Here is a 23,970-nt window from a genome sequence, read left to right on the forward strand (position 1 = left end):
ACACATTCCATCTATAATAATCACAGGGCTCCTACACCTCTACACATTCCATCTATAATAATCACAGGGCTCTTACACATTCCATCTATAATAATCACAGGGCTCCTACACATTCCATCTATAATAATCACAGGGCTCCTACACCACTACACATTCCATCTATAATAATCACAGGGCTCTTACACATTCCATCTATAATAATCACAGGGCTCTTACACATTCCATCTATAATAATCACAGGGCTCCTACACCTCTACACATTCCATCTATAATAATCACAGGGCTCTTACACATTCCATCTATAATAATCACAGGGTTCCTACACCTCTACACATTCCATCTATAATACTCACAGGGCTCCTACACATTCCATCTATAATAATCACAGGGCTCCTACACATTCCATCTATAATAATCACAGGGCTCCTACACATTCCATCTATAATAATCACAGGGCTCCTACACCTCTACACATTCCATCTATAATAATCACAGGGCTCCTACACATTCTATCTATAATAATCACAGGGCTCCTACACCACTACACATTCCATCTATAATAATCACAGGCTCCTACACCTCTACACATTCCATCTATAATAATCACAGGGCTCTTACACATTCCATCTATAATAATCACAGGGCTCTTACACATTCCATCTATAATAATCACAGGGCTCTTACACATTCCATCTATAATAATCACAGGGCTCTTACACCTCTACACATTCCATCTATAATAATCACAGGGCTCTTACACCACTACACATTCCATCTATAATACTCACAGGGCTCTTACACATTCCATCTATAATAATCACAGGGCTCTTACACCACTACACATTCCATCTATAATAATCACAGGGCTCTTACACATTCCATCTATAATAATCACAGGGCTCTTACACATTCCATCTATAATAATCACAGGGCTCTTACACCTCTACACATTCCATCTATAATAATCACAGGGCTCCTACACATTCCATCTATAATAATCACAGGGCTCCTACACATTCCATCCATAATAATCACAGGGCTCCTACACATTCCATCTATAATAATGACAGGGCTCCTACACATTCCATCTATAATAATCACAGGGCTCCTACACATTCCATCTATAATAATCACAGGGCTCCTACACATTCCATCTATAATAATCACAGGGCTCCTACACATTCCATCTATAATAATCACAGGGCTCCTACACATTCCATCTATAATAATCACAGGGCTCTTACCCATTCCATCTATAATAATCACAGGGCTCTTACACCTCTACACATCCCATCTATAATAATCAAAGGGCTCCTACACATTCCATCTATAATAATCACAGGGCTCTTACACATTCCATCTATAATAATCACAGGGATCTTACACATTCCATCTATAATAATCACAGGGCTCTTACACATTCCATCTATAATAATCACAGGGCTCTTACACATTCCATCTATAATAATCACAGGGCTCTTACACATTCCATCTATAATAATCACAGGGCTCTTACACATTCCATCTATAATAATCACAGGGCTCCTACACATTCCATCTATAATAATCACAGGGCTCTTACACCTCTACACATTCCATCTATAATAATCACAGGGCTCTTACACATTCCATCTATAATAATCACAGGGCTCTTACACATCCCATCTATAATAATCACAGGGCTCTTACACATCCCATCTATAATAATCACAGGGCTCTTACACATTCCATCTATAATAATCACAGGGCTCCTACACATTCCATCTATAATAATCACAGGGCTCCTACACATTCCATCTATAATAATCACAGGGCTCCTACACATTCCATCTATAATAATCACAGGGCTCTTACACATTCCATCTATAATAATCACAGGGCTCTTACACCTCTACACATTCCATCTATAATAATCACAGGGCTCCTACACATTCCAACTATAATAATCACACGGCTCTTACACATTCCATCTATAATAATCACAGGGCTCCTACACATTCCATCTATAATAATCACAGGGCTCCTACACATCCCATCTATAATAATCACAGGGCTCCTACACATTCCATCTATAATAATCACAGGGCTCTTACACCTCTACACATTCCATCTATAATAATCACAGGGCTCCTACACATTCCAACTATAATAATCACAGGGCTCCTACACCTCTACACATTCCATCTATAATAATCACAGGGCTCTTACACATTCCATCTATAATAATCACAGGGCTCCTACACATCCCATCTATAATAATCACAGGGCTCTTACACATTCCATCTATAATAATCACAGGGCTCCTACACATTCCATCTATAATACTCACAGGGCTCTTACACATTCCATCTATATTAATCACAGGGCTCCTACACATTCCATCTATAATAATCACAGGGCTCTTATACCACTACACATTCCATCTATAATAATCACAGGGCTCCTACACATCCCATCTATAATAATCACAGGGCTCTTACACATTCCATCTATATTAATCACAGGGCTCCTACACATTCCATCTATAATAATCACAGGGCTCTTATACCACTACACATTCCATCTATAATAATCACAGGGCTCTTACACCTCTACACATTCCATCTATAATAATCACAGGGCTCTTACACATTCCATCTATAATAATCACAGGGCTCTTACACCTCTACACATTCCATCTATAATAATCACAGGGCTCTTAGACCTCTACACATTCCATCTATAATAATCACAGGGCTCTTACACTTCTACACATTCCATCTATAATAATCACAGGGCTCCTACACATCCCATCTATAATAATCACAGGGCTCCTACACATTCCATCTATAATAATCACAGGGCTCTTACACCTCTACACATTCCATCTACAATAATCACAGGGCTCTTACACATCCCATCTATAATAATCACAGGGCTCCTACACATTCCATCTATAATACTCACAGGGCTCTTACACCTCTACACATTCCATCTATAATAATCACAGGGCTCCTACACATTCCATCTATAATACTCACAGGGCTCTTACACCTCTACACATTCCATCAATAATAATCACAGGGCTCTTACACCTCTACACATTCCATCTATAATAATCACAGGGCTCTTACACATTCCATCAAAAATAATCACAGGGCTCCTACACATTCCAACTATAATAATCACAGGGCTCCTACACATTCCATCTATAATAATCACAGGGCTCTTACACATTCCATCAAAAATAATCACAGGGCTCCTACACATTCCATCTATAATAATCACAGGGCTCTTACACATTCCATCTATAATAATCACAGGGCTCCTACACATTCCATCTATAATAATCACAGGCTCCTACACATTCCATATATAATAATCACAGGGCTCTTACACATTCCATCTATAATAATCACAGGGCTCCTACACATTCCATATATAATAATCACAGGGCTCTTACACCACTACACATTCCATCTATAATAATCACAGGGCTCCTACACATTCCATCTATAATAATCACAGGGCTCCTACACATTCCATCTATAATAATCACAGGGCTCCTACACATTCCATCTATAATAATCACAGGGCTCCTACACATTCCATCTATAATAATCACAGGGCTCTTACACATTCCATCTATAATAATCACAGGGCTCTTACACATTCCATCTATAATAATCACAGGGCTCCTACACATTCCATATATAATAATCACAGGGCTCTTACACCACTACACATTCCATCTATAATAATCACAGGGCTCCTACACATTCCATCTATAATAATCACAGGGCTCCTACACATTCCAACTATAATAATCACAGGGCTCCTACACATTCCATCTATAATCATCACAGGGCTCCTACACATTCCATCTATAATAATCACAGGGCTCCTACACATTCCATCTATAATAATCACAGGGCTCCTACACATTCCATCTATAATAATCACAGGGCTCCTACACATTCCATCTATAATAATCACAGGGCTCCTACACATTCCATCTATAATAATCACAGGGCTCCTACACATCCCATCTATAATAATCACAGGGCTCTTACACATCCCATCTATAATAATCACAGGGCTCTTACACCTCTACACATTCCATCTATAATAATCACAGGGCTCCTACACATTCCATCTATAATAATCACAGGGCTCCTACACATTCCATCTATAATAATCACAGGGCTCTTACACCTCTACACATTCCATCTATAATAATCACAGGGCTCTTACACCTCTACACATTCCATCTATAATAATCACAGGCTCTTACACCTCTACACATTCCATCTATAATAATCACAGGGCTCCTACACATTCCAACTATAATAATCACAGGGCTCCTACACATTCCATCTATAATAATCACAGGGCTCTTACACCTCTACACATTCCATCTATAATAATCACAGGGCTCCTACACATTCCATCTATAATAATCACAGGGCTCCTACACCTCTACACATTCCATCTATAATAATCACAGGGCTCTTACACCTCTACACATTCCATCTATAATAATCACAGGGCTCTTACACCACTACACATTCAATCTATAATAATCACAGGGCTCTTACACCACTACACGTTATCTCTCTTTCTATGAAGTCCACAGGGTGACCTTGGGGTATAGGTGATGATGGGAGTCAACCGGGCACCACGCAGTACGTTTTTCTTCCCAGGATGCACTAGGTCCCTCTTCTTTACCCCAGCCCCGGGCCAGAGGCACCTCTGTTTCGTAGCAAGCCAACGGCCGAGTGAGGGAGGAAAGGGAAGGAAGATAGAAAGACTAGAACACTGAAGAATCACACTACTCACACAGAAGTAGACAGAAAACCGGTGAACAGAGTGAAGGCCATCTGAAGCACAGGTGCGTCAGTGTGGGTGTCCTATGGACCCTATGGAATTCATAGAAAGAGATAACAAAAAGGTAAGTTCTTACCATCTCTCATTTTCTACTTCAGGGTCCATAGGAGGTCCACAGGGTGACCTTGGGGTTGTCCCATAGAGGTACCCTCAAGGGTGGGGAAGCTCCTGTGCCGAGAGGAGAATCCGCTGCCCGAAGGAAGCATCCTGAGAGGTAAAGGTATCAAATGCATAATACCTCAGAAAGGTCTGGACAGAAGATCACGTGGCCGCCTTACAAAGCTGAACAGCCGAGGTGTCACGGCGAGCTGCCCACAAAAGGACCCACAGACCGAGTAGAATGAGCAGTAACAGAGGGCAGCACTGGAAGGCCCTCATGAGTGAAAGCCATGCAAAGCCATCTAGCCAAAGTTTGTTTATTGGCTGGCCATGCCTTCTTGTGGAATCCGTAGAGGACAAACAAGGAGTCTAACTTCTGAAGGGAACTGGTATGGTCCACATAAATCCTGAGGGCACGCACCACATTCAATGAGGCCTCATCTGCCGAGACGTCTGGGGAATTAAAGGCCGGCACAATAATTTCCTCATTAACTTGGAAACTAGAGACCACCTTAGGAAGAAAGCCAGGGCGAGTCCAAAGCACCGCCCTGTCCTGGTGAAAAACCAGAAATGGGGAATGACAAGAGAGCCCCCAAATCAGACAGACACTCTTCTGGCGGATGCAATAGGCAGAAGAAAACAAGTCTTGGCAGCAAGACTGAGCCTTAGGTTTTTCCTGAGGGCGACAGGGCTGAAAAGGACGAGGTCCCAGACCTCGAGGGAGCAGGAGCTGAGGGGAGACACGCAGATTTGGCAGCAGCAGCATCCACAATTTTATCCTAATCCGGACCAAACAAGACTTGTCCGTTGGAAGGTAAACACTTCAGCCCTATCTTAGAGTCAGCATCCGCTCTCCAAGAGCGCAACCATAGGGAGCGACGCACTGAAATAGCCGCAGCTGAAATCCTGGATGTTACGAGGCTGAGGTCTAAAGCTGCCTCATTAATAGAAGTAGGCTGGCAACCCAGCAGACGGCCATGGGCGGCGAGGAGGCCCCTCCTGAAAGGGACTAAATGTACTTTAAGCCTACTTCCACTTTCCAGTCCGTAACATCTTTCAAAGAGGACATGGACGGCCTGGGCAGAGTCGCACTCTTAACCAGGCGTGTCACATGCGAATCCACCTGAGGAGGAGTCTCCCATTTAGAGAAATAATCCCCCACAAAGGGATAAGCGTGAGCCAGACGTCTGAGCCTCCTCCAAATGATCCACTAGTTGATCAGACAGAGGAAATATGGCAGCGGTACCCTTAACATCCTTGAAAAAGTCATGTTTGGACTTCGTTGCTGGAGGTTCCTCGTCCTCAATCACTATGACCACACGTACCGCCCGTAATAGGCCGGAGACAAATATTTGACTTAGGATCTACATCCTGATGGGGGGGTTCAGAGTCACAGAAGTCATGAATCTCACCGTCGTCCGATGTCATGTTATCATCATAATGAGTAGACTGAGATGACCGTAGTGGTCTCTTGGCAGGCCGAAGCGGTGATTCACCCTGTAACATCTGTCAGGTTTTGCACCGTGGTAGACAGAGAATTTACCCAAATAGGCTCCGGAGAAACCTGAGGAGGTGGTGTCTGCTGAGGGAGGCCTTGCTCCACCATCATCTGCCGGGGAAACCCCTGTACGGAAGATGGGATCACCGGCTGCTGCGTGAACCCCAAATGGGGAAACTCAGGGGGAGCCGCCAAACGTCCCACAATGGTTTGTAATGGCTGAGGAAAACAAGCCCAGGGAGGTTCCTGCGCAGAGGTAGAGACAGTAGGTGGACCTGAGAGGACATAACATGTTGCTCATAAGCCCCCGGTAACCACATCCCCTTCCCCTAGTCCTGCCTTACATTTGGAGCAGGACAGGGGTAACGTTTTGCACAGACTCATCATTACCAGACATGGTAAGGATAGCGTGCGCACTGTATGTAACCCACCACATAGACAAAGGCTGCAACTGTGAGGTAAATTCCCACCCTGACAGCACTGGTACCGTGAGGGCTGGTGAGAAGAGGAAGTATAGGGAAAGTAAAATGGCTGACAGAGGAAAGAAAGTACAGTCAGACAGCGCTAACATAAGTCACACACCATGCAGAAGACTTCCACCTGCACTAATGGCAGTACTATCAACTACACAGAGTCTGGTAGGAATTATGCTACATACGCTGACCTTACAGGAGGAGAGGTATGCAGGGGGACCCGGGCTCCGCACCACCCATGAGACCGGCGCTAGTGCCAGAGAAAATGGCCGCCGGAGACCTCAGAGGAGGCGGACCAGGGGGAGGAGCGCTGTCACAGCCCGCCAGACCGCAGTGGAAAGGCGCTGTATGCAGCGGGGAGGAGCCGGCTGTAAGACAGGGAAGGCATCCTCCCCTGGCCTGCAATTAACCCCTGGGCCGCTGGAGCGTTCCCGAAAACTGCAGCCCAGACCTCCCTGATGGTCTAGTGGAAGCGCAGGACTCAGTGCCTAGCTCCACCTGCGGCCGTCCCCAGGGAGCCCCCAACCCTGGGGACAAAATGGACTGTGCATCAGTGGGCACCCATCGCTGGCGCACGCTGCTTACCCAAATCCCCCATCGCGCCTTGCCACAGTCCAGGGATCCTCTGGGGTCCCTGCTAGCCGAGATCCTCATCAAAGTACCGGCGCTGGCGGGGTGACGGAGCGGCAGCACGGACATCCGCTGGACTGTCTGTGCTGTCTACTCAGAAGAAATGAAGATCTTCAGGGGCTGGAACAGCCCCACCGCGTTCAGTGACCCGACACCGGCCGGGCACCCAACAAAACAGAAGTACCTCTGGCCCGAGGTATAGGAGAGAAGTGCCTCTGGCCCGGGGGCGGGGTATAGGAGAGGGACCCAGTGCATCCTGGGAAGAAAAATTAACTGCGTGGTGCCTGGATGACCCCCATCATCACCTATACTCCAAGGTCACCCTGAGGACCCTGAAGTAGAAAAATAGGACATTACAAATCATCCATCAATGAGACAGGTGTGGGAATGACACTGTGTGATGCTGCCATCTAGTGTTCAAAATTGGTATAATCACTACAACATGTCAGTAAAAAACATTACACACATTATATTAAAGGAGTTAATCTAATATACTGTAAATGAAAGATCATTATACACACAGGTACCTGTAACACATTTGGTGAAAGGAGGAGTGATGAGAAGAACACAGGGAACAGCGGGGATTGCGTGGGTGCACTATGGATGAGCGCAATGTGCCCCTGCATACCCAATCAGTAACCGGAGAAGGACAGACGGTACCTACACAGAGCAGTTTCTCTCCCTGTTGGGGCCATGATACAGATAGACGCGCAATTTGCCATCACACACCCTCTTCTCCACCTCCTTCTTCCAATGGTGAACGAGCGACGCCGGGCAGATGATCAGAGTCCCGCGGCAGGCCGTCAGAGTGGAATCTGGGAGAGGGGAAAGGAAGAAATTCAGTCACCATCTGCCCCATTTATCTGTTCTAACTCAGTAATGGGCAGCGACAGCCGCAGGTCTCCATTTCCCCGACAGCTCCCACTGCAGCAACAGAGATCTATACATACTCACTAGATGTTGTCCCTGGAGAGGATTTGGTTTGTTTCCTCTCTCTTTAATCGCTCCTCACCCTCTTTTTTTCCCTTTCTGTTGGTTTCTCTTATCAGCACTTGATGTTAATATATAGATCAGTGGTTCTCAAACTCGAACCCCAAACAGTTCATATTTCCAGACACCTGAGGATCTTTAAAATGTGACACTTGGCAAGTGTGCCCCTGTTGGGTGGTCTGGGAAATGTGACAGTTGGTGATACACCTGTGCACCTGTTGGTGGTCTGGGAAATGTGACAGCTGGTGATGCACCTGTGCATATGCTCAGTGGTCTGGGAAATGTGACAGTTGGTGATGCATATGCTCGGTGGTCTGGGAAATGTGACAGTTGGTGATGCATATGCTCGGTGGTCTGGGAAATGTGACAGTTGCTGATACACCTGTGCACCTGCTGGGTGGACTGGGAAATGTGACAGCTGGTGATGCACCTGTGCATATGCTCGGTGGTCTGGGAAATGTGACAGCTGGTGATGCACCTGTGCACCTGTTGGGTGGTCTGGGAAATGTGACAGTTGGTGATACACCTGTGCACCTGCTGGGTGGACTGGGAAATGTGACAGCTGGTGATGCACCTGTGCATATGCTCGGTGGCCTTCTGGGTGACCCACAAAACTTAACCCGTGTTGGGTGTCCTGAAGACAGTGTTTGAGAACCACGGATATAGATCATCCTTAGTATGACCTATTTTCCTTTCACCATTACTATTGTACTATTTGGGACATCCCCAACTTTTCTCCCCTACAGAGTGTTTATTCTCTCTGTGTGTGGCCTGTGTACCCAGGAGTGTCTGTGATGTCACCATGAAGTATGGGGAATAACAGAAGTGTGTGGAAACTGTAGATGTGCGTTATGCTGGATCTCTCTGGAAGTGACATCACCGACATTGGTGGGAGGGGTCAGAGCTCACACGGTCATTACATTCCAACATGATGACATCATTTCATCAATACTCAGATCTACACAGCAGGACAAGGCTGCCCAGTACAGGATAAAAGGTTGGGACTATGGTCATTAGCAGGACAAGGCTGCCCAGTACAGGATAAAAGGTTGGGACTATGGTCATTAGCAGGACAAGGCTGCACAGTACAGAATAAAAGGTTGGGACTATAGTCATTAGCAGGATAAGGCTGCACAGTACAGAATAAAAGGTTGGGACTATGGTCATTAGCAGGATAAGGCTGCACAGTACAGAATAAAAGGTTGGGACTATAGTCATTAGCAGGACAAGGCTGCACAGTACAGAATAAAAGGTTGGGACTATGGTCATTAGCAGGACAAGGCTGCACAGTACAGGATAAAAGGTTGGGACTATGGTCATTAGCAGGACAAGGCTGCACAGTACAGAATAAAAGGTTGGGACTATAGTCATTAGCAGGACAAGGCTGCACAGTACAGGATAAAAGGTTGGGACTATAGTCATTAGCAGGACAAGGCTGCACAGTACAGGATAAAAGGTTGGGACTATGGTCATTAGCAGGACAAGGCTGCACAGTACAGGATAAAAGGTTGGGACTATGGTCATTAGCAGGACAAGGCTGCACAGTACAGAATAAAAGGTTGGGACTATAGTCATTAGCAGGACAAGGCTGCACAGTACAGAATAAAAGGTTGGGACTATAGTCATTAGCAGGACAAGGCTGCACAGTACAGAATAAAAGGTAGGGACTATAGTCATTAGCAGGCTGCACAGTGAGAAATGTCCTTTTTGAATAATGTAGGAGTTCCTAGCTCTAACGGAGTCCTGGAATCAGCCACAAACTTGCAGATGGGAACGAACGTATGTATAGACCCATATGGCGGGAGGTCCCCCCGATGGCGTACTCAGGTATCATATGGCGGAGGTCCCCCCCCCGATGGCGTACTCAGGTATCATATGGCGAAGGTCCCCCCCCCGATGGCGTACTCAGGTCTCATATGGCGAAGGTCCCCCCCCCGATGGCGTACTCAGGTCTCATATGGTGGAAGTCCCCCCCGATGGCGTACTCAGGCCTCATATGCCATCACATCCTCTGAGAATCTACATTATTGGCGTCAGGCTTCAGCTTTTGCCAACTGCGCCACCTCGGCGTGTTTTGTATGGAACATGCACAAATAAAGCAATGTACCATAATGTACCCGGGCATGTAACAGAGACCCAATGTCATACATTAGGCTACAGAGTGTTTAGGTAGCGAAGTAATAACGGGTGGTAATAATGTGAGAGGAGGTAACGTCGTACAACACAGACCGTAATAACATATAATCAATGACAACCAACAGTGTCACACTGGCACAGAACAGTCACACAGTGTCACACTGGCACAGAACAGTCACACAGTGTCACACTGGCACAGAACAGTCACACAGTGTCACACTGGCACAGAACAGTCACACAGTGTCACACTGGCACAGAACAGTCACACAGTGGCACAGAACAGTCACACAGTGTCACACTGGCACAGAACAGTCACACAGTGTCACACTGGCACAGAACAGTCGTTACCAGTTTTGGAAATCCACAACTCTAATTTCTTCCCTTCGTCCTTCACAGATTTCTGCTGGCGTTTCTGAGCCAGTATGAGGGCGATCATTGTCAGCGTCTTCCCCAGGCCCATATCATCCGCTGCAGAGACATGTACAAACAGTTACAGGCGACAGCCAACGCGGACACCCAGCACAGATGCCCACAGATTAGGTGACAGCCAGCGCGGACACCAAGGGGTGAAACCATCACACTATTATAGAAAGCCAATGAAAAAAACACTAGGCTCTGTATTCTCAGTCAGTGACCATGTGGGGCTTCCGTCCATTAAATACAGCGATATCATATAAATAACAGCGTTAGTGCAGCATCAATCTGATATCTGGGGCACAAGTGGCCTCTACACATTTCCCGCTTCCTTTCCTTCCCCGTGTGTACCATGCAGTGTGATCGTACACCTCCGATACTGATATCTGGGGGCACTTCCCCGTGTGTACCATGCAGTGTGATCGTACACCTCCGATACTGATATCTGGGGGCACTTCCCCGTGTGTACCATGCAGTGTGAGCGTACAACGTTGTTCGGTTGCGGTTACTGGACAGAAATGTATTACACTTACCCAGAATCCCCCCCTGCGGCTTCTGGTTCTCTCTCCATTGCAGCCACATCAGGGCCTGTTTCTGGTGCAGGAGCAGCGGGATCTGGAACACACACAGAGGGCAGTGAGGAGGAAGGTGACACAGAGAGGGGGCAGGGAGGACGGAGGTGACCGACTGACAGATGAGTCCAGAGCTCAGCACGTATACCAGCTACCCCACTACATGCCACGTCATCATAGAGGGCATGAGGGGACATCACAGAGGTGAAAGTGGCAACGACAGGACAGGTCAGAGGGAGACAGGAGAGGACAGTGTATGGGGTGGGGGCATAGCACGGAGAGCGGTGCACAATTGGACAGGTCAGATGAGAGGCCAGCATAGAGGGGGATGGCCACGAGGGGGTCAGCATAGAGGGGGATGGGCACGAGAGGTCAGCATAGAGGGGGATGGGCACGAGAGGTCAGCATAGAGGGGGATGGGCACGAGAGGTCAGCATAGAGGGGGATGGGCACGAGAGGTCAGCATAGAGGGGGATGGGCACGAGAGGTCAGCATAGAGGGGGATGGGCACGAGAGGTCAGCATAGAGGGGGATGGGCACGAGAGGTCAGCATAGAGGGGGATGGGCACGAGAGGTCAGCATAGAGGGGGATGGGCACGAGAGGTCAGCATAGAGGGGGATGGGCACGAGAGGTCAGCATAGAGGGGGATGGGCACGAGAGGTCAGCATAGAGGGGGATGGGCACGAGAGGTCAGCATAGAGGGGGATGGGCACGAGAGGTCAGCATAGAGGGGGATGGGCACGAGAGGTCAGCATAGAGGGGGATGGGCACGAGAGGTCAGCATAGAGGGGGATGGGCACGAGAGGTCAGCATAGAGGGGGATGGGCACGAGAGGTCAGCATAGAGGGGGATGGGCACGAGAGGTCAGCATAGAGGGGGATGGGCACGAGAGGTCAGCATAGAGGGGGATGGGCACGAGAGGTCAGCATAGAGGGGGATGGGCACGAGAGGTCAGCATAGAGGGGGATGGGCACGAGAGGTCAGCATAGAGGGGGATGGGCACGAGAGGTCAGCATAGAAGGGGATGGGCACGAGAGGTCAGCATAGAGGGGGATGGGCACGAGAGGTCAGCATAGAAGGGGATGGGCACGAGAGGTCAGCATAGAGGGGGATGGGCACGAGAGGTCAGCACAATTGGACAGGTCAGGGGAGAACACAAGAGGACAGTGTAGAAGAGGATGCACTGTATGGCCAGTACTGGCGCGGTGCATGCAGAGTGGGACCTGCGGCGCGGTGCATGCAGAGTGGGACCTGCGGCGCGGTGCATGCAGAGTGGGACCTGCGGCGCGGTGCATGCAGAGTGGGACCTGCGGCGCGGTGCATGCAGAGTGGGACCTGCGGCGCGGTGCATGCAGAGTGGGACCTGCGGCGCGGTGCGGGATAGGACAGCTTTATACAATACCTTTAATCCTGGCGGATCCTCGGCAGTACTTTCAGGACCAGGACAGGACTCCAGGCTCTTGTGCAGGTGATCAATGACCTCGCTTGTAGCATTTCTAATGGCGAAGAGCCGCTCCTCAGTCATCCGGCCCCCATATAGGCTCTGCCACTGAGGGGCTGTGACAGGGAAGGGACAGATCAGTGCACATACAGGTCTGCTATGTACACGATACTGGCGCAGGAATCTCTCTCCATCAGCACCACTCAGTGGCGGTCCACAGGTGAGCGGTCTGTGACAAGCCACGCTCCACGCTCTGAGACCCCCGCTGTGCTGAACATGCCGTGTTCTGCCCCTGTATAAATATGTTTAACCCCTGCGCTGCTGAGGGCTCTCCCTTTTGTGCTGAGCCCACTTTGCGACAGTCACAGGAAGCAGAATCAACACATACTATACTGCACACGCTATACCGGCTTTATCCAGAGGACTTTGTGCTTTCAGAAAACACCATGAACTAAAAGCGAATGTTCTTTTTTATATATATATTCATCAAAAAACAAGAGATATGGTAAGAACTTACCTTTGTTATCTCTGTTTCTACGAAGTCCATAGGGTCCACAGGGTTGACCTTGGGGTTATAGCTGGAACAGGATCCATGGGCACCACACAGTTAAGCTTTTAGCTCCCAGGATGCACTTGGGTCCTCCTCTATACCCCGCCCCCGAGCCACAGGCACCTCAGTTGGTAAGCAGCCTAGGCCGGAGGAGAATATGGAACAGAGAGAAGGAAGACTGGAACACACAAGAAACCATACTCACAGAAATGGGAGACGGAAAACCGGTGACCAGCCACACAGCCCATTTGAAGCCTGGTGCGTCAGGGCGGGCGCCCTGTGGACCCTATGGACTTCGTAGAAACAGAGATAACAAAGGTAAGTTCTTACCATATCTCTTGTTTTCTACTTCAGGGTCCATAGGGGGTCCACAGGGTTGACCTTGGGGATGTCCCAAAGCAGTACAACTAAGGGCGGGGACGCTCCTGTGCTGAAAGGAGTACCCGGCGCCCAAAGGATGCATCCTGAGAGGCAAAGGTGTCAAACGCATAGAACCTCAAAAACGTTTGAATTGAAGACCAAGTGGCCGCCTTACACAGCTGAACAGCAGAAGCGCCACGTCTAGCAGCCCAAGAGGGACCCACAGAACGAGTGGAATGAGCCTTAACAGAGGCTGGCACAGGTAAGCCCTCCTGTGCATAAGCCTCACAAATAACGGAACGAAGCCAACGGGCCAACCCCTCTTGTGAAAACCAAAGAGGATAAACAAGGAATCAGACTTCCTAACCGAAGCCGTCCGGTCTACATAAATTCTAAGCGCCCGGACCACATCTAAGGAAGTCTCACCAGCTGAAAGATCAGGGGACTGAAAAGCTGGCACAACAAGTTCCTGATTAATATGGAACTTCGAGACCACTTTGGGCAAAAACTCAGGACGAGTGCGGAGCACCGCTCTGTCCTGGTGAAAAATCAGGAAAGGAGGGCGACAGGAAAGCGCCCCCAATTCAGACACCCTCCTGGCCGAAGCAATTGCCAGGAGAAAAACCGTCTTAAATGTCAGCCACTTGAGCTCCACCGCCTCAAGAGGCTCAGACGGAGGACCCTGCAGGACCCGTAGCACCACCGCCAAGTCCCAAGGAGCCACAGGAGGCACAAAGGGAGGCTGGATCCTGAGAACACCTTGGAAAAAGGTGTGAACGTCTGGTAGTATTGCAATCCGCCGTTGAAACCACACGGACAAGGCGGACACATGAACCTTCAGAGATGCAAGGCGTAAGCCGAGATCCAATCCTGACTGAAGAAATTCCAAGATCCTAGAAACTCGGAACACCTGAGGATCATAAAGTCTGGACTCACACCACTGAAAGTAAGTGTGCCACACTCTGTGATAAATCCGTGCTGAAGCAGGCTTGCGTGCCCTGAGCATCGTACCAATAACCGAACTGGAGAAGCCCCGAGACCTCAAGACGGCTGTCTCAAGAGCCACGCCGTCAAAGACAGCCGACCCAGATCCGGGTAAAGGCAGGGCCCCTGAGACAACAGGTCCCGACGTTGAGGAAGAAGGTACGGAGCGTCGATGGAGAGGCCCCTCTGATCGGAGTACCAAGGACGTCTGGGCCACGCCGGGGCTACCAGCACGAGCAAGCCGCCGTCCTGCTTGAATTTCCGCAGAACCCGAGGAAGCAGGGATATCGGAGGAAACAGATACGCCAGGTGAAACGTCCATGTCACCGACAGCGCGTCCACCAGACTTGCACCTGCGTCTCTTGTCCTTGACCCGTAAACGGGCAACTTGTGATTGTGACGGGAGGCCATCAAGTCCAGCTCCGGCAGTCCCCACCTGTCCACGAGTAGCTGAAACACCTCTGGGTGAAGCGACCATTCCCCGGGATGCACGTCGTGACGGCTGAGGAAGTCCGCCTCCCAATTGAGGACTCCGGGGATGAAGACCGCTGAGATCGCTGGAATGTGACCCTCCGCCCAAGACAGGATACGAGACACCTCCGACATCGCTGCCTGACTGCGAGTTCCGCCTTGGTGATTGATATACGCCACCGTGGTGGCGTTGTCGGACTGCACCTGTACCGCCCTTCTGTGAAGAGCGGGGCCGGACGACTGCAGGGCCTTGTATACTGCCCGCAGTTCCAGGATGTTGATGGGGAGAAGTGCTTCTTCCGCTGACCAACGACCCTGAAGCGACAAAGAGCCGGTCACTGCCCCCCAACCCCGGAGACTGGCATCCGTCGTGAGCAGGACCCAGTCCGGGATCCAAAATGGGCGCCCCTCGACCAGATGAGCTGTCTGAAGCCACCAAGCCAAAGATAGCCGAACGTCCGGAGACAACACCAGCACCTGAGAGCGGATCCAGTGAGGTAACCCGTTCCATTCTGATAGAATCAGCCCCTGCAGGGGCCGGGAATGGAACTGGGCAAATTCCACCATGTCGAATGTCGACACCATGGACCCCAGAACTCTCATAGCCGAATGGACCGACAGGCGGCAACGGCTCAGGCAACTGCGTATCCGCAGCTGTAGTGAGGCGACCTTCTCCGGAGTCAGGAAGATCCTTTGCTGACGCGAATCCAGCAGGGCTCCCAAATGAACCATCCGCTGTGATGGAATCAGAGAGGACTTTTTCCAATTTATCAACCACCCGTGCGCTTGCAGGCAAGCGATCGTCAGGTGGAGATGTTGAAGCAGTACCTCCGGGGAGCTCGCCAGCAACAGGAGGTCGTCCAGGTACGGCAGCAGCCGTACATTCTGGTTCCGAAGATGTGCGGCCATGACCGCCATAATCTTCGTGAACACCCTCGGTGCCGTGGAGAGACCAAAGGGTAGCGCCTGGAACTGATAGTGGTGTTGAAGGATAGCGAACCTCAGATACCGCTGGTGTGAAGATGCTATCGGAACATGGAGGTAGGCGTCCTGGATGTCCAGGGACACCATGTAATCCCCCAGTTCCATCGCCAGAATGATGGAACGTAACGTTTCCATCCTGAACTTGGGAACTCTGAGGAATTTGTTCAGAGACTTCAAGTTGAGGATAGGGCGATGAGAACCATTGGGTTTCTGCACCAGAAACAGAGACGAATAATACCCCGTCCCTCGTTGTGATAGAGGAACGGGAACAATGACCCCTGCTTTCAGCAAGGACTCTATAGCCTCCTGAACCTGTAACGCCTTGGTCTTGTTCTGAGAAGGACTTGTGCAGAAAAACTGGTGGGGTGGTCTGTGCCGAAAAGACAGGGCGTACCCCTGGGAGACCACTTCTCGAACCCAGGCATCCGTTGTGGTATTGTGCCAGCACTGGGCAAATAGAAGAAGTCGGCCTCCCACTCTGAGGTCCCCCAGAGGGAGGCCCGTCCCATCAGGCCGCAGGTTTATCTTCCTGCTTGGAAGAAGGGCGCCGAGCACTCCAGGCTTGCTTCTTGGGTTTAGAGGCCGTCTTACTCGCAGACTGTCTCGGGAAGGACTGACCTTTCGCCTTACCCTGAACCCGAAAGGAACGAAAAGCCGAACTCCGAACCTTAGCAGGCAGTGCCGCCGAAGGGAGGAAGGCAGACTTGGATTTAGCCAGGGTGTCCACTATTTTGTCCAAGTCCGGACCAAATAGTAATTCCCCATTGAAAGGTAAGGCCTCCAGACCTTTCTTTGAATCAGAGTCCGCTCTCCAGGACCGCAACCATAAGGATCGGCGGGCAGACACCGCTGCAGCCGATACCCGCGAGGTCAGCAGACTAGCATCTAAAGAAGCTTCTCCAATGTAAGAAGCGGCGTCCCTCATTTGTCCCAACAACGCCCGCTGGACATCCGGAGCGTCGTCCAGGAAGGTATCTTCCAATGCATTGGCCCACCCCTCAATGGCCTTGGCCACCCAGGAAATGGCCATGGACGGTCGGGCCACCGCCCCGGAGAGGGAGTAAATAGACTTTAAGCAAGTCTCAACTTTCCTGTCCATGGGATCCTTCAGCGAGGATATCGACGGTAATGGTAAGGTGGCGCCCCGAGTTAAACGGGTGACATGGGAATCCACCGCCGGTGGAGTTTCCCATTTTTTACAATGTGCCTCAGGGAAGGGGTAATTAGAAGCCAACCGCTTCTGAAGAAGGAATCTCTTACTGGGCGCCTGCCAAGCTACCGCCATATGATCCGTCAACTGATCCGACAGGGGAAACACCGCAGAAGCCACCTTAGTTTTTTTTTAAACTAGGAAACTTCGACCTAGGAACCGGTGCCTCATCCTCTATAAGAAGAATAGCTCGCACCGCCCTAACTAGTGCTCGCACATTAATGGACGACTTGGTATCCATTTCCTGGACCGAGGCGTCCGAGTCAGTGTCATCAGGGACCTCCCCATCATCTGAGGAACCCTCTGAGTCCGATACCTGAGCAGCCCGTGTCATGAGTGGGCGTTTAGAAATCCTAGAAGGCATGTCAGTCTGCAACATTGACTGAAAAGCCGAGGAAGCGGCCGCCAAATTTTGCACGGAGTTGGAGAGCACATCCACCCATGGTGGAGGCGTCGCCATAGGGGCCTGAAAAGGTACCACAGGCTGCTGCGGCACAGGGGAAGCCTGTATATACATAGGCAACCCCGCATAGGGACCAACTGATTGAGACCCAGGAGGACTCCGCAATAACTGCGGGACACCCGGGGAATGGGGGATGGTCGGCTGGGGCACCGCCCTAGTAGGGAGAGCAGTCGGGACCGACAGACGGTCCGCAATAGACACCAGCACTTGAGAAAACATCGCCCACGGTGGTTCCTGCGCCAGAGAAGGTCTGGATGGGCCAGGAGCCACCTGGCATCGACTACACAGGCCATCCTGTGACAAATCCTCCCTATCTACTCCTGCAGAACAGCGTCCGCAGGAGGCCAACACCGGAGCCACTGAGCGCTCAACCTCCTCGTCTGACATGACAGAATATATTATATATCTGGCACCAGGGTAGAAGTAAAACGCACTCACCGGTGTGCTGAACAACAGCCCACAATATGGCACTGAGTAGCACACTACTGTATGTGACGGACCTCACAAATACGTGATCTATATAAGTGAGGTCAGTAGAAACGCCCCTCCCCCACACACCTGCAGGGCTTGTAGGAGAAGTAAAGGGATAGGTATAAGCTGACAGTAAGCGGAAAATAAGCACAGACAGGCAGCACTAGCAAAAGTCACATACCATGCAGGAAGATATACTCACTGCACCTTTCCACTACAATCAACCTGCCCAGATTCAGTGTCTGGGAGGGCTATAGTGCTGTGTACGCTGTCCTTAATCAGGGGAGAGGTACACAGGGGGACCGGTCCGCGTGCTCCCTGAGATCTGCGCTGCCACTGTGGGAAAATGGCCGCTGGAGACCTCAGAGGAGGAGTGGCCGAGGAATCTGCAGCTCAGCGACGCCAGACTGCGTGCTGAAAGGCGCGCTGAGCTGAGGGGAGGAGCCGCTGACAGGGAAGGCTTCCTCCCCTGGCTGGCCATAACCCCAGGGATGCTGGCTTCCCGCTTGCCGGTTATCCCTGGTGGTCTAGTGGTCCCACGGGTTATGGGGGGGGGGCCCGCCGCCACTGCCAGCAGCCTCCGGTCTGTCCCCAGGACCGGAGGCTAAAGGACTGCATTTAAGGCATTCCGCGCGCCGCCGCTAGCCAGCGACGCGCGGCTTACCTGAATCCCCGGCGACTCCGGCAGCAGTCCTGGGAGGTAGACAGAGTCCGGCTAGTACGGACTCTGTCCTCCCGCCGCGATCCCCAGATCAGTACTGGCGTCGTGGCGCCAGTCGGGGATCAGAGCGGCAGCGTGGGCGTCTGTACAGACAGCCCTTCGCTGCCGTCTGTAGTAAAAATAGATTAAAACTAAATAAAATTTAACTTAAAATAAAAAGCTTCTGGGGGCTGCTCCTGCAGCCCCCCTGCGCGGTGACCGACTCCGGCCGGGCACCAGCTTACACTGAGGTGCCTGTGGCTCGGGGGCGGGGTATAGAGGAGGACCCAAGTGCATCCTGGGAGCTAAAAGCTTAACTGTGTGGTGCCCATGGATCCTGTTCCAGCTATAACCCCAAGGTCAACCCTGTGGACCCCCTATGGACCCTGAAGTAGAAAGAAATACTTTAGTTTTCTATATTGTAAAGAAATCTACGTTTAGGTTTTCATTTAAAAAAAAAAATCTTCACTTGGAAAAGAAAACGGTAATTTTTTTTTTCTTCTCATTTTCGCTGCCTCAACTTAAACGCTTTCGATGCGCAGGAATAATGCAGCAGAGCAGTGAGGCCGAGCGTTTCTTCAACTAGAAAAGCTGCCAAGTTAAAATGAGGGGACACTTTTTAGACCAAAGAGGTGGAATATCTGAGACTTAGACTCCTCCCCCCGCGCCTCCTCATCTGTGGCAAAGAAAATGTTGTGTACGACTTTAGTACTTGTGTAAGTTCCAGGGTTGGGAGGATGGCTATAGTGACGTACGTGCACTACCCTTACATAAAAGCACAGTCATATTAGCTGGGGACCGCCTCCACTGGTGCCCACGTCTACCCAGCACCAATGGGAAGCAACATGAAGTGTTTTGCTTGGGACCTCTACCCAAGGCGGGCATAGTACACGTCATGCCATGAAGGGTAATCCACTTAAACTCATGTCGCATCCCAGAGAATCTTTCTGGGCAAAATTGGTTTGCCAACTCACGGGCACGACATGGCCGGCCTCTAGCGGAGGAAGCCATGAAAACTCTTTAGCTAGCGGCTGACATAACAGATACTGAGGCCGCTAGGAGGCTGGCATCCATAACATACCCAGGTGGACATAAGCTGCCCATACCTACTACCTACAGAACCCACCTGGAGACATTTAGTAACGTGTACACCACCTTACATTATAATACAATAGTAAAGGGTGTGACACAGATAATCACACAGTACTGGGCGAGAGAGGATGCCAAATACACACCACCCAGCTCTCGCCCCATGAAGTCACCAAGTGCCTCACCATAGACCATGCAGACAGGCAGGGCCTCACCTCCATATAAGTTGCTGTAATTCTGGCTGGAGCTCAGAGCTGGTCCGGACCCGTGGACACCGAGGGAACTTGGAGGGAGCTCATGGAAGACCAGCGGCTTAACACCCCGATTTTCGTCTCCTAGGCCTGGTCGGCTGAATGAGGGAACTGGATCAGAATGTGCCTTTGGCTTCCGCTCTTGGCCACTCTCTGGAAGGGATAAGAGCCCAGCGTGACCAGTTGTATGTGTCATCATGGCCAACAATTCACTGTCGTGTTGGTTTGTGTTGTCAAAGCTCCTCCCAACATCATCTTTCTTTTCATGTGATTAAGCTAATGGGGGAGTGGTTTTGACAACCCAGAACATGGCCCATCTAAGTCAGAGTGACCAGAGACAAATCCACAAACAGAAGCTATGAGAAGCCTGGGACTTCACTTTCACAACCCGTATTCCCCCAAAACTCATGCTACACAACTCGCCCACATTTTGTGTCACCACGTAAACTCTGGGGACAGGGCAACAAGCTGGGAATCTCCAGAACAGATGGGACGGAAAAACTGTTTGTGTAATTCCGGTTTAATTTATGGCCCCGAATGGTATATAATATAAAAACCCAGAACTTTAAAAATATTAAAAAAAGACATTAGAGGAGTGATACAGAACCTATTCTGGAGAAAAATGGGAGTAAGAATAAGCCCCCTCCCTCACCTCGTTCCTCCGTGGCCCCAGTGGAAAGGGAGAGAGACCCCAGAGCATCTTCCAGATCGTGGACCTGCTTCCGTAACCTTTCTCCACCGTCCGGCAGCACCTTGAGATTCACCGATGCCAAAGTAGTCTGGAACATGATGGACGGAGTGTAACTAAGGTGAGATCTCCCTGGTGCCCCTAAAAGTGACTATGTCAGAAGTGTGACCCCACCAAAGTGCATCTATTAGTGAGTGAGGGGAGTTATTACACTTCCTAAAGAGGGTGAAAGACTCCTGTAGCACGGAGGTTCAGGGGCGTATGGAACAGCCGGTGAGATGAAGGCCCTGGCGAGATGAAGGCCATATTTTTACAAGAGCGGTCATTTAAAAAACAAAACCAGGTTGGTGCTATTACATACGCCCCTGAATGTTTATTCCCTATGAGGGACCACATACGATGGCTATGAACGTGTCTTCTGATAGTGTAACTGTAGATCGCCTGCGATGTAGAAAGGTGTTAATGCGAGCGCGGTACTCACCTTCTTCTGCAGGAGTTGTGCGGTGAGCAGTGAGTGTAGTGCGGCCGTGCTCTGCGCCTCTGGCGGTGGGGTAAATCCTGGGAAAGAGGTGATGGTTTTCTGCTTACCTCCTCCCGATGTCCTCAATGTGGCCACTTTATCCTTCCCAGAGTGAGCGCTAACAAACACAACATCATCTTCATCCTTCTCCGTACAGGCGGGTTCCTGCCCACCATCCTTCCTGTCACCAGAACATGATCTGGGAGGCTCCAGGCAGTCCTGGCCACTGCTGGCCACTGAGGATGTGGGAGATGTACCGTACTCTGTACACTTTGTTCCCACACAACCTGCCTCATCTAGGGAATTACCTCCTGGTTCTCTGCTACGAGCCCCAGTGTCTCCAACCACAACTGGAAGAGTCTTCTTGATTTTCAGCCCAGGAGGAAAGCCCTTCTCTCTCCATCCATGGAAAGAAGCTCCCTCTTCCCTTGCTCCCTCATTACACAAACCTTTGTGTTCCTCACTGATCTGCTTCTGCTCTTGTTCAGTTCTTCTCCCCTCAGTTCTCTGCTCTACCTCCTTGAGTTTCCTTTCCTCCTGGCTCCCTTTATGACCAGGATCTCGCCCCACCTCAATCTTGTTATAAATGTCCTTCATCCTGTCCTGGTCATACTTCTTTTGACTAGTAGTCTTCCCGTCCCGATCAGATTTATCATTGCTCTTCTTCCTGTCCAAGTCAGACTTCTCCTCACTGCTTTTCTTCCAGTCCTGATCATATGACTTCTCCTCACTGCTCTTCTTCCCGTCCCGATCAGACACATCATTGCTCTTCTTCCTGCCCAAGTCAGACTTCTCCTCACTGCTCTTCTTCCCGTCCCGATCAGACACATCATTGCTCTTCTTCCTGCCCAAGTCAGACTTCTCCTCAAGGCTTTTCTTCCCACCCTGGTCATATGACTTCTCCTCACTGCTCTTCTTCCTGCCCAAGTCAGACTTCTCCTCACTGCTTTTCTTCCCGTCCCGATCAGACACATCATTGCTCTTCTTCCTGCCCAAGTCAGACTTCTCCTCACTGCTCATCTTCCCACCCTGGTCATATGACTTCTCCTCACTGCTCTTCATCCCGTCTCGGTTAGACATCTCATGACTGCATTTTTTCTGGCTCTGATCAAACTTCTCCTGACTTTTCTTCATTCCACCATCGATGATGGTCGCGTCTTCAGAGCTCTTCTTTCTATCTTTGCTGACCTGGCTCCATACAGGAGGCTTAGGATCCTCATTGATAACCCTAAAGGGATTTCTCTGTGGTTTGTCCATATTCCCAATGAGGAGCTCACATCTCGGAGCGGGCTTCTGCTTCGGCTCCTGTAAATAACACAAAAATAAGAGAACACTGGATCAGTAAACGGGCTGGTTAATGACAGGAGAAAATGATTTAGACGATTGTGGATGTGCAGATAAGCTGTACAGAGAACGAGGGGCAGAATTATAACTAATACTTTGTGTCACTTACTCCTACTGCAAATGCAGTCCAAGACCTAACGTGAATGAGCCTGGAACAATTCTGCTCACTCTTACTCTCTCCCACGAGCAGCGCACTGCCAGACAAAGGAACGGTTTTTCCCTGCCGCACTTTCCTCACTCCTGTTGATGCGTATTCTACCCAAACAGGCAGCAAACACATCGCCAATGGCACAATGTCAGCTGAGGTGAGGGACAAGCCAGAAGTGACAACCAGGCCCCAGGTTAGTAAACCATCAGGTTTTCAGCTCATCAGGTTTTACATATAAAGCGGAGTAAGAACATGACACAGAAAACCAACTGCGGGTGCTCAATGTTGTCCCATGCAGTAATAAATCACACAATGGTACACTGTATAATGGGCCAAGAATGATTATTACCCAGAATAACTGGCAGCAGCTCTGTATACTGTGTGATTATAGGGACATTACCCAGAATCCCCGGCAGCAGCGATAGCTCTGTATACTGTGTGACTATAGGGACATTACCCAGAATCCCCGGCAGCAGCGGTAGCTCTGTATACCGTGTGACTATAGGGACATTACCCAGAATCCCCGGCAGCAGCGGTAGCTCTGTATACTGTGTGACTATAGGGACATTACACAGAATCCCCGGCAGCAGCGGTAGCTCTGTATACTGTGTGACTAT

General features: G+C 50.0%; 1 protein-coding gene across 2 annotated transcripts in view; it reads right to left on the reverse strand.

The window, feature by feature from the left end:
* The window catches only part of TTF2 (transcription termination factor 2), a 192,744-nt gene that overhangs the window by 148,159 nt on the left and 20,615 nt on the right, over nucleotides 1-23,970 (reverse strand). For both annotated transcript variants that reach the window (XM_088446797.1, XM_088446796.1), the window contains exons 6-12: nucleotides 21,823-23,166; nucleotides 21,306-21,432; nucleotides 20,618-20,806; nucleotides 13,082-13,236; nucleotides 11,640-11,721; nucleotides 11,041-11,160; nucleotides 8,231-8,381 (exon numbers count right to left, since the gene is read on the reverse strand). In XM_088446797.1, coding sequence (XP_088302923.1) covers nucleotides 8,231-8,381; nucleotides 11,041-11,160; nucleotides 11,640-11,721; nucleotides 13,082-13,236; nucleotides 20,618-20,806; nucleotides 21,306-21,432; nucleotides 21,823-23,166 — 2,168 coding nt within the window. The remainder of the gene's footprint in view (nucleotides 1-8,230; nucleotides 8,382-11,040; nucleotides 11,161-11,639; nucleotides 11,722-13,081; nucleotides 13,237-20,617; nucleotides 20,807-21,305; nucleotides 21,433-21,822; nucleotides 23,167-23,970) is intronic.

Source organism: Taudactylus pleione, unplaced genomic scaffold, assembly GCF_031769625.1.
Source record: "Taudactylus pleione unplaced genomic scaffold, aTauple2 ptg000405l, whole genome shotgun sequence".
Taxonomy (NCBI): Eukaryota; Metazoa; Chordata; class Amphibia; order Anura; family Myobatrachidae; genus Taudactylus; species Taudactylus pleione.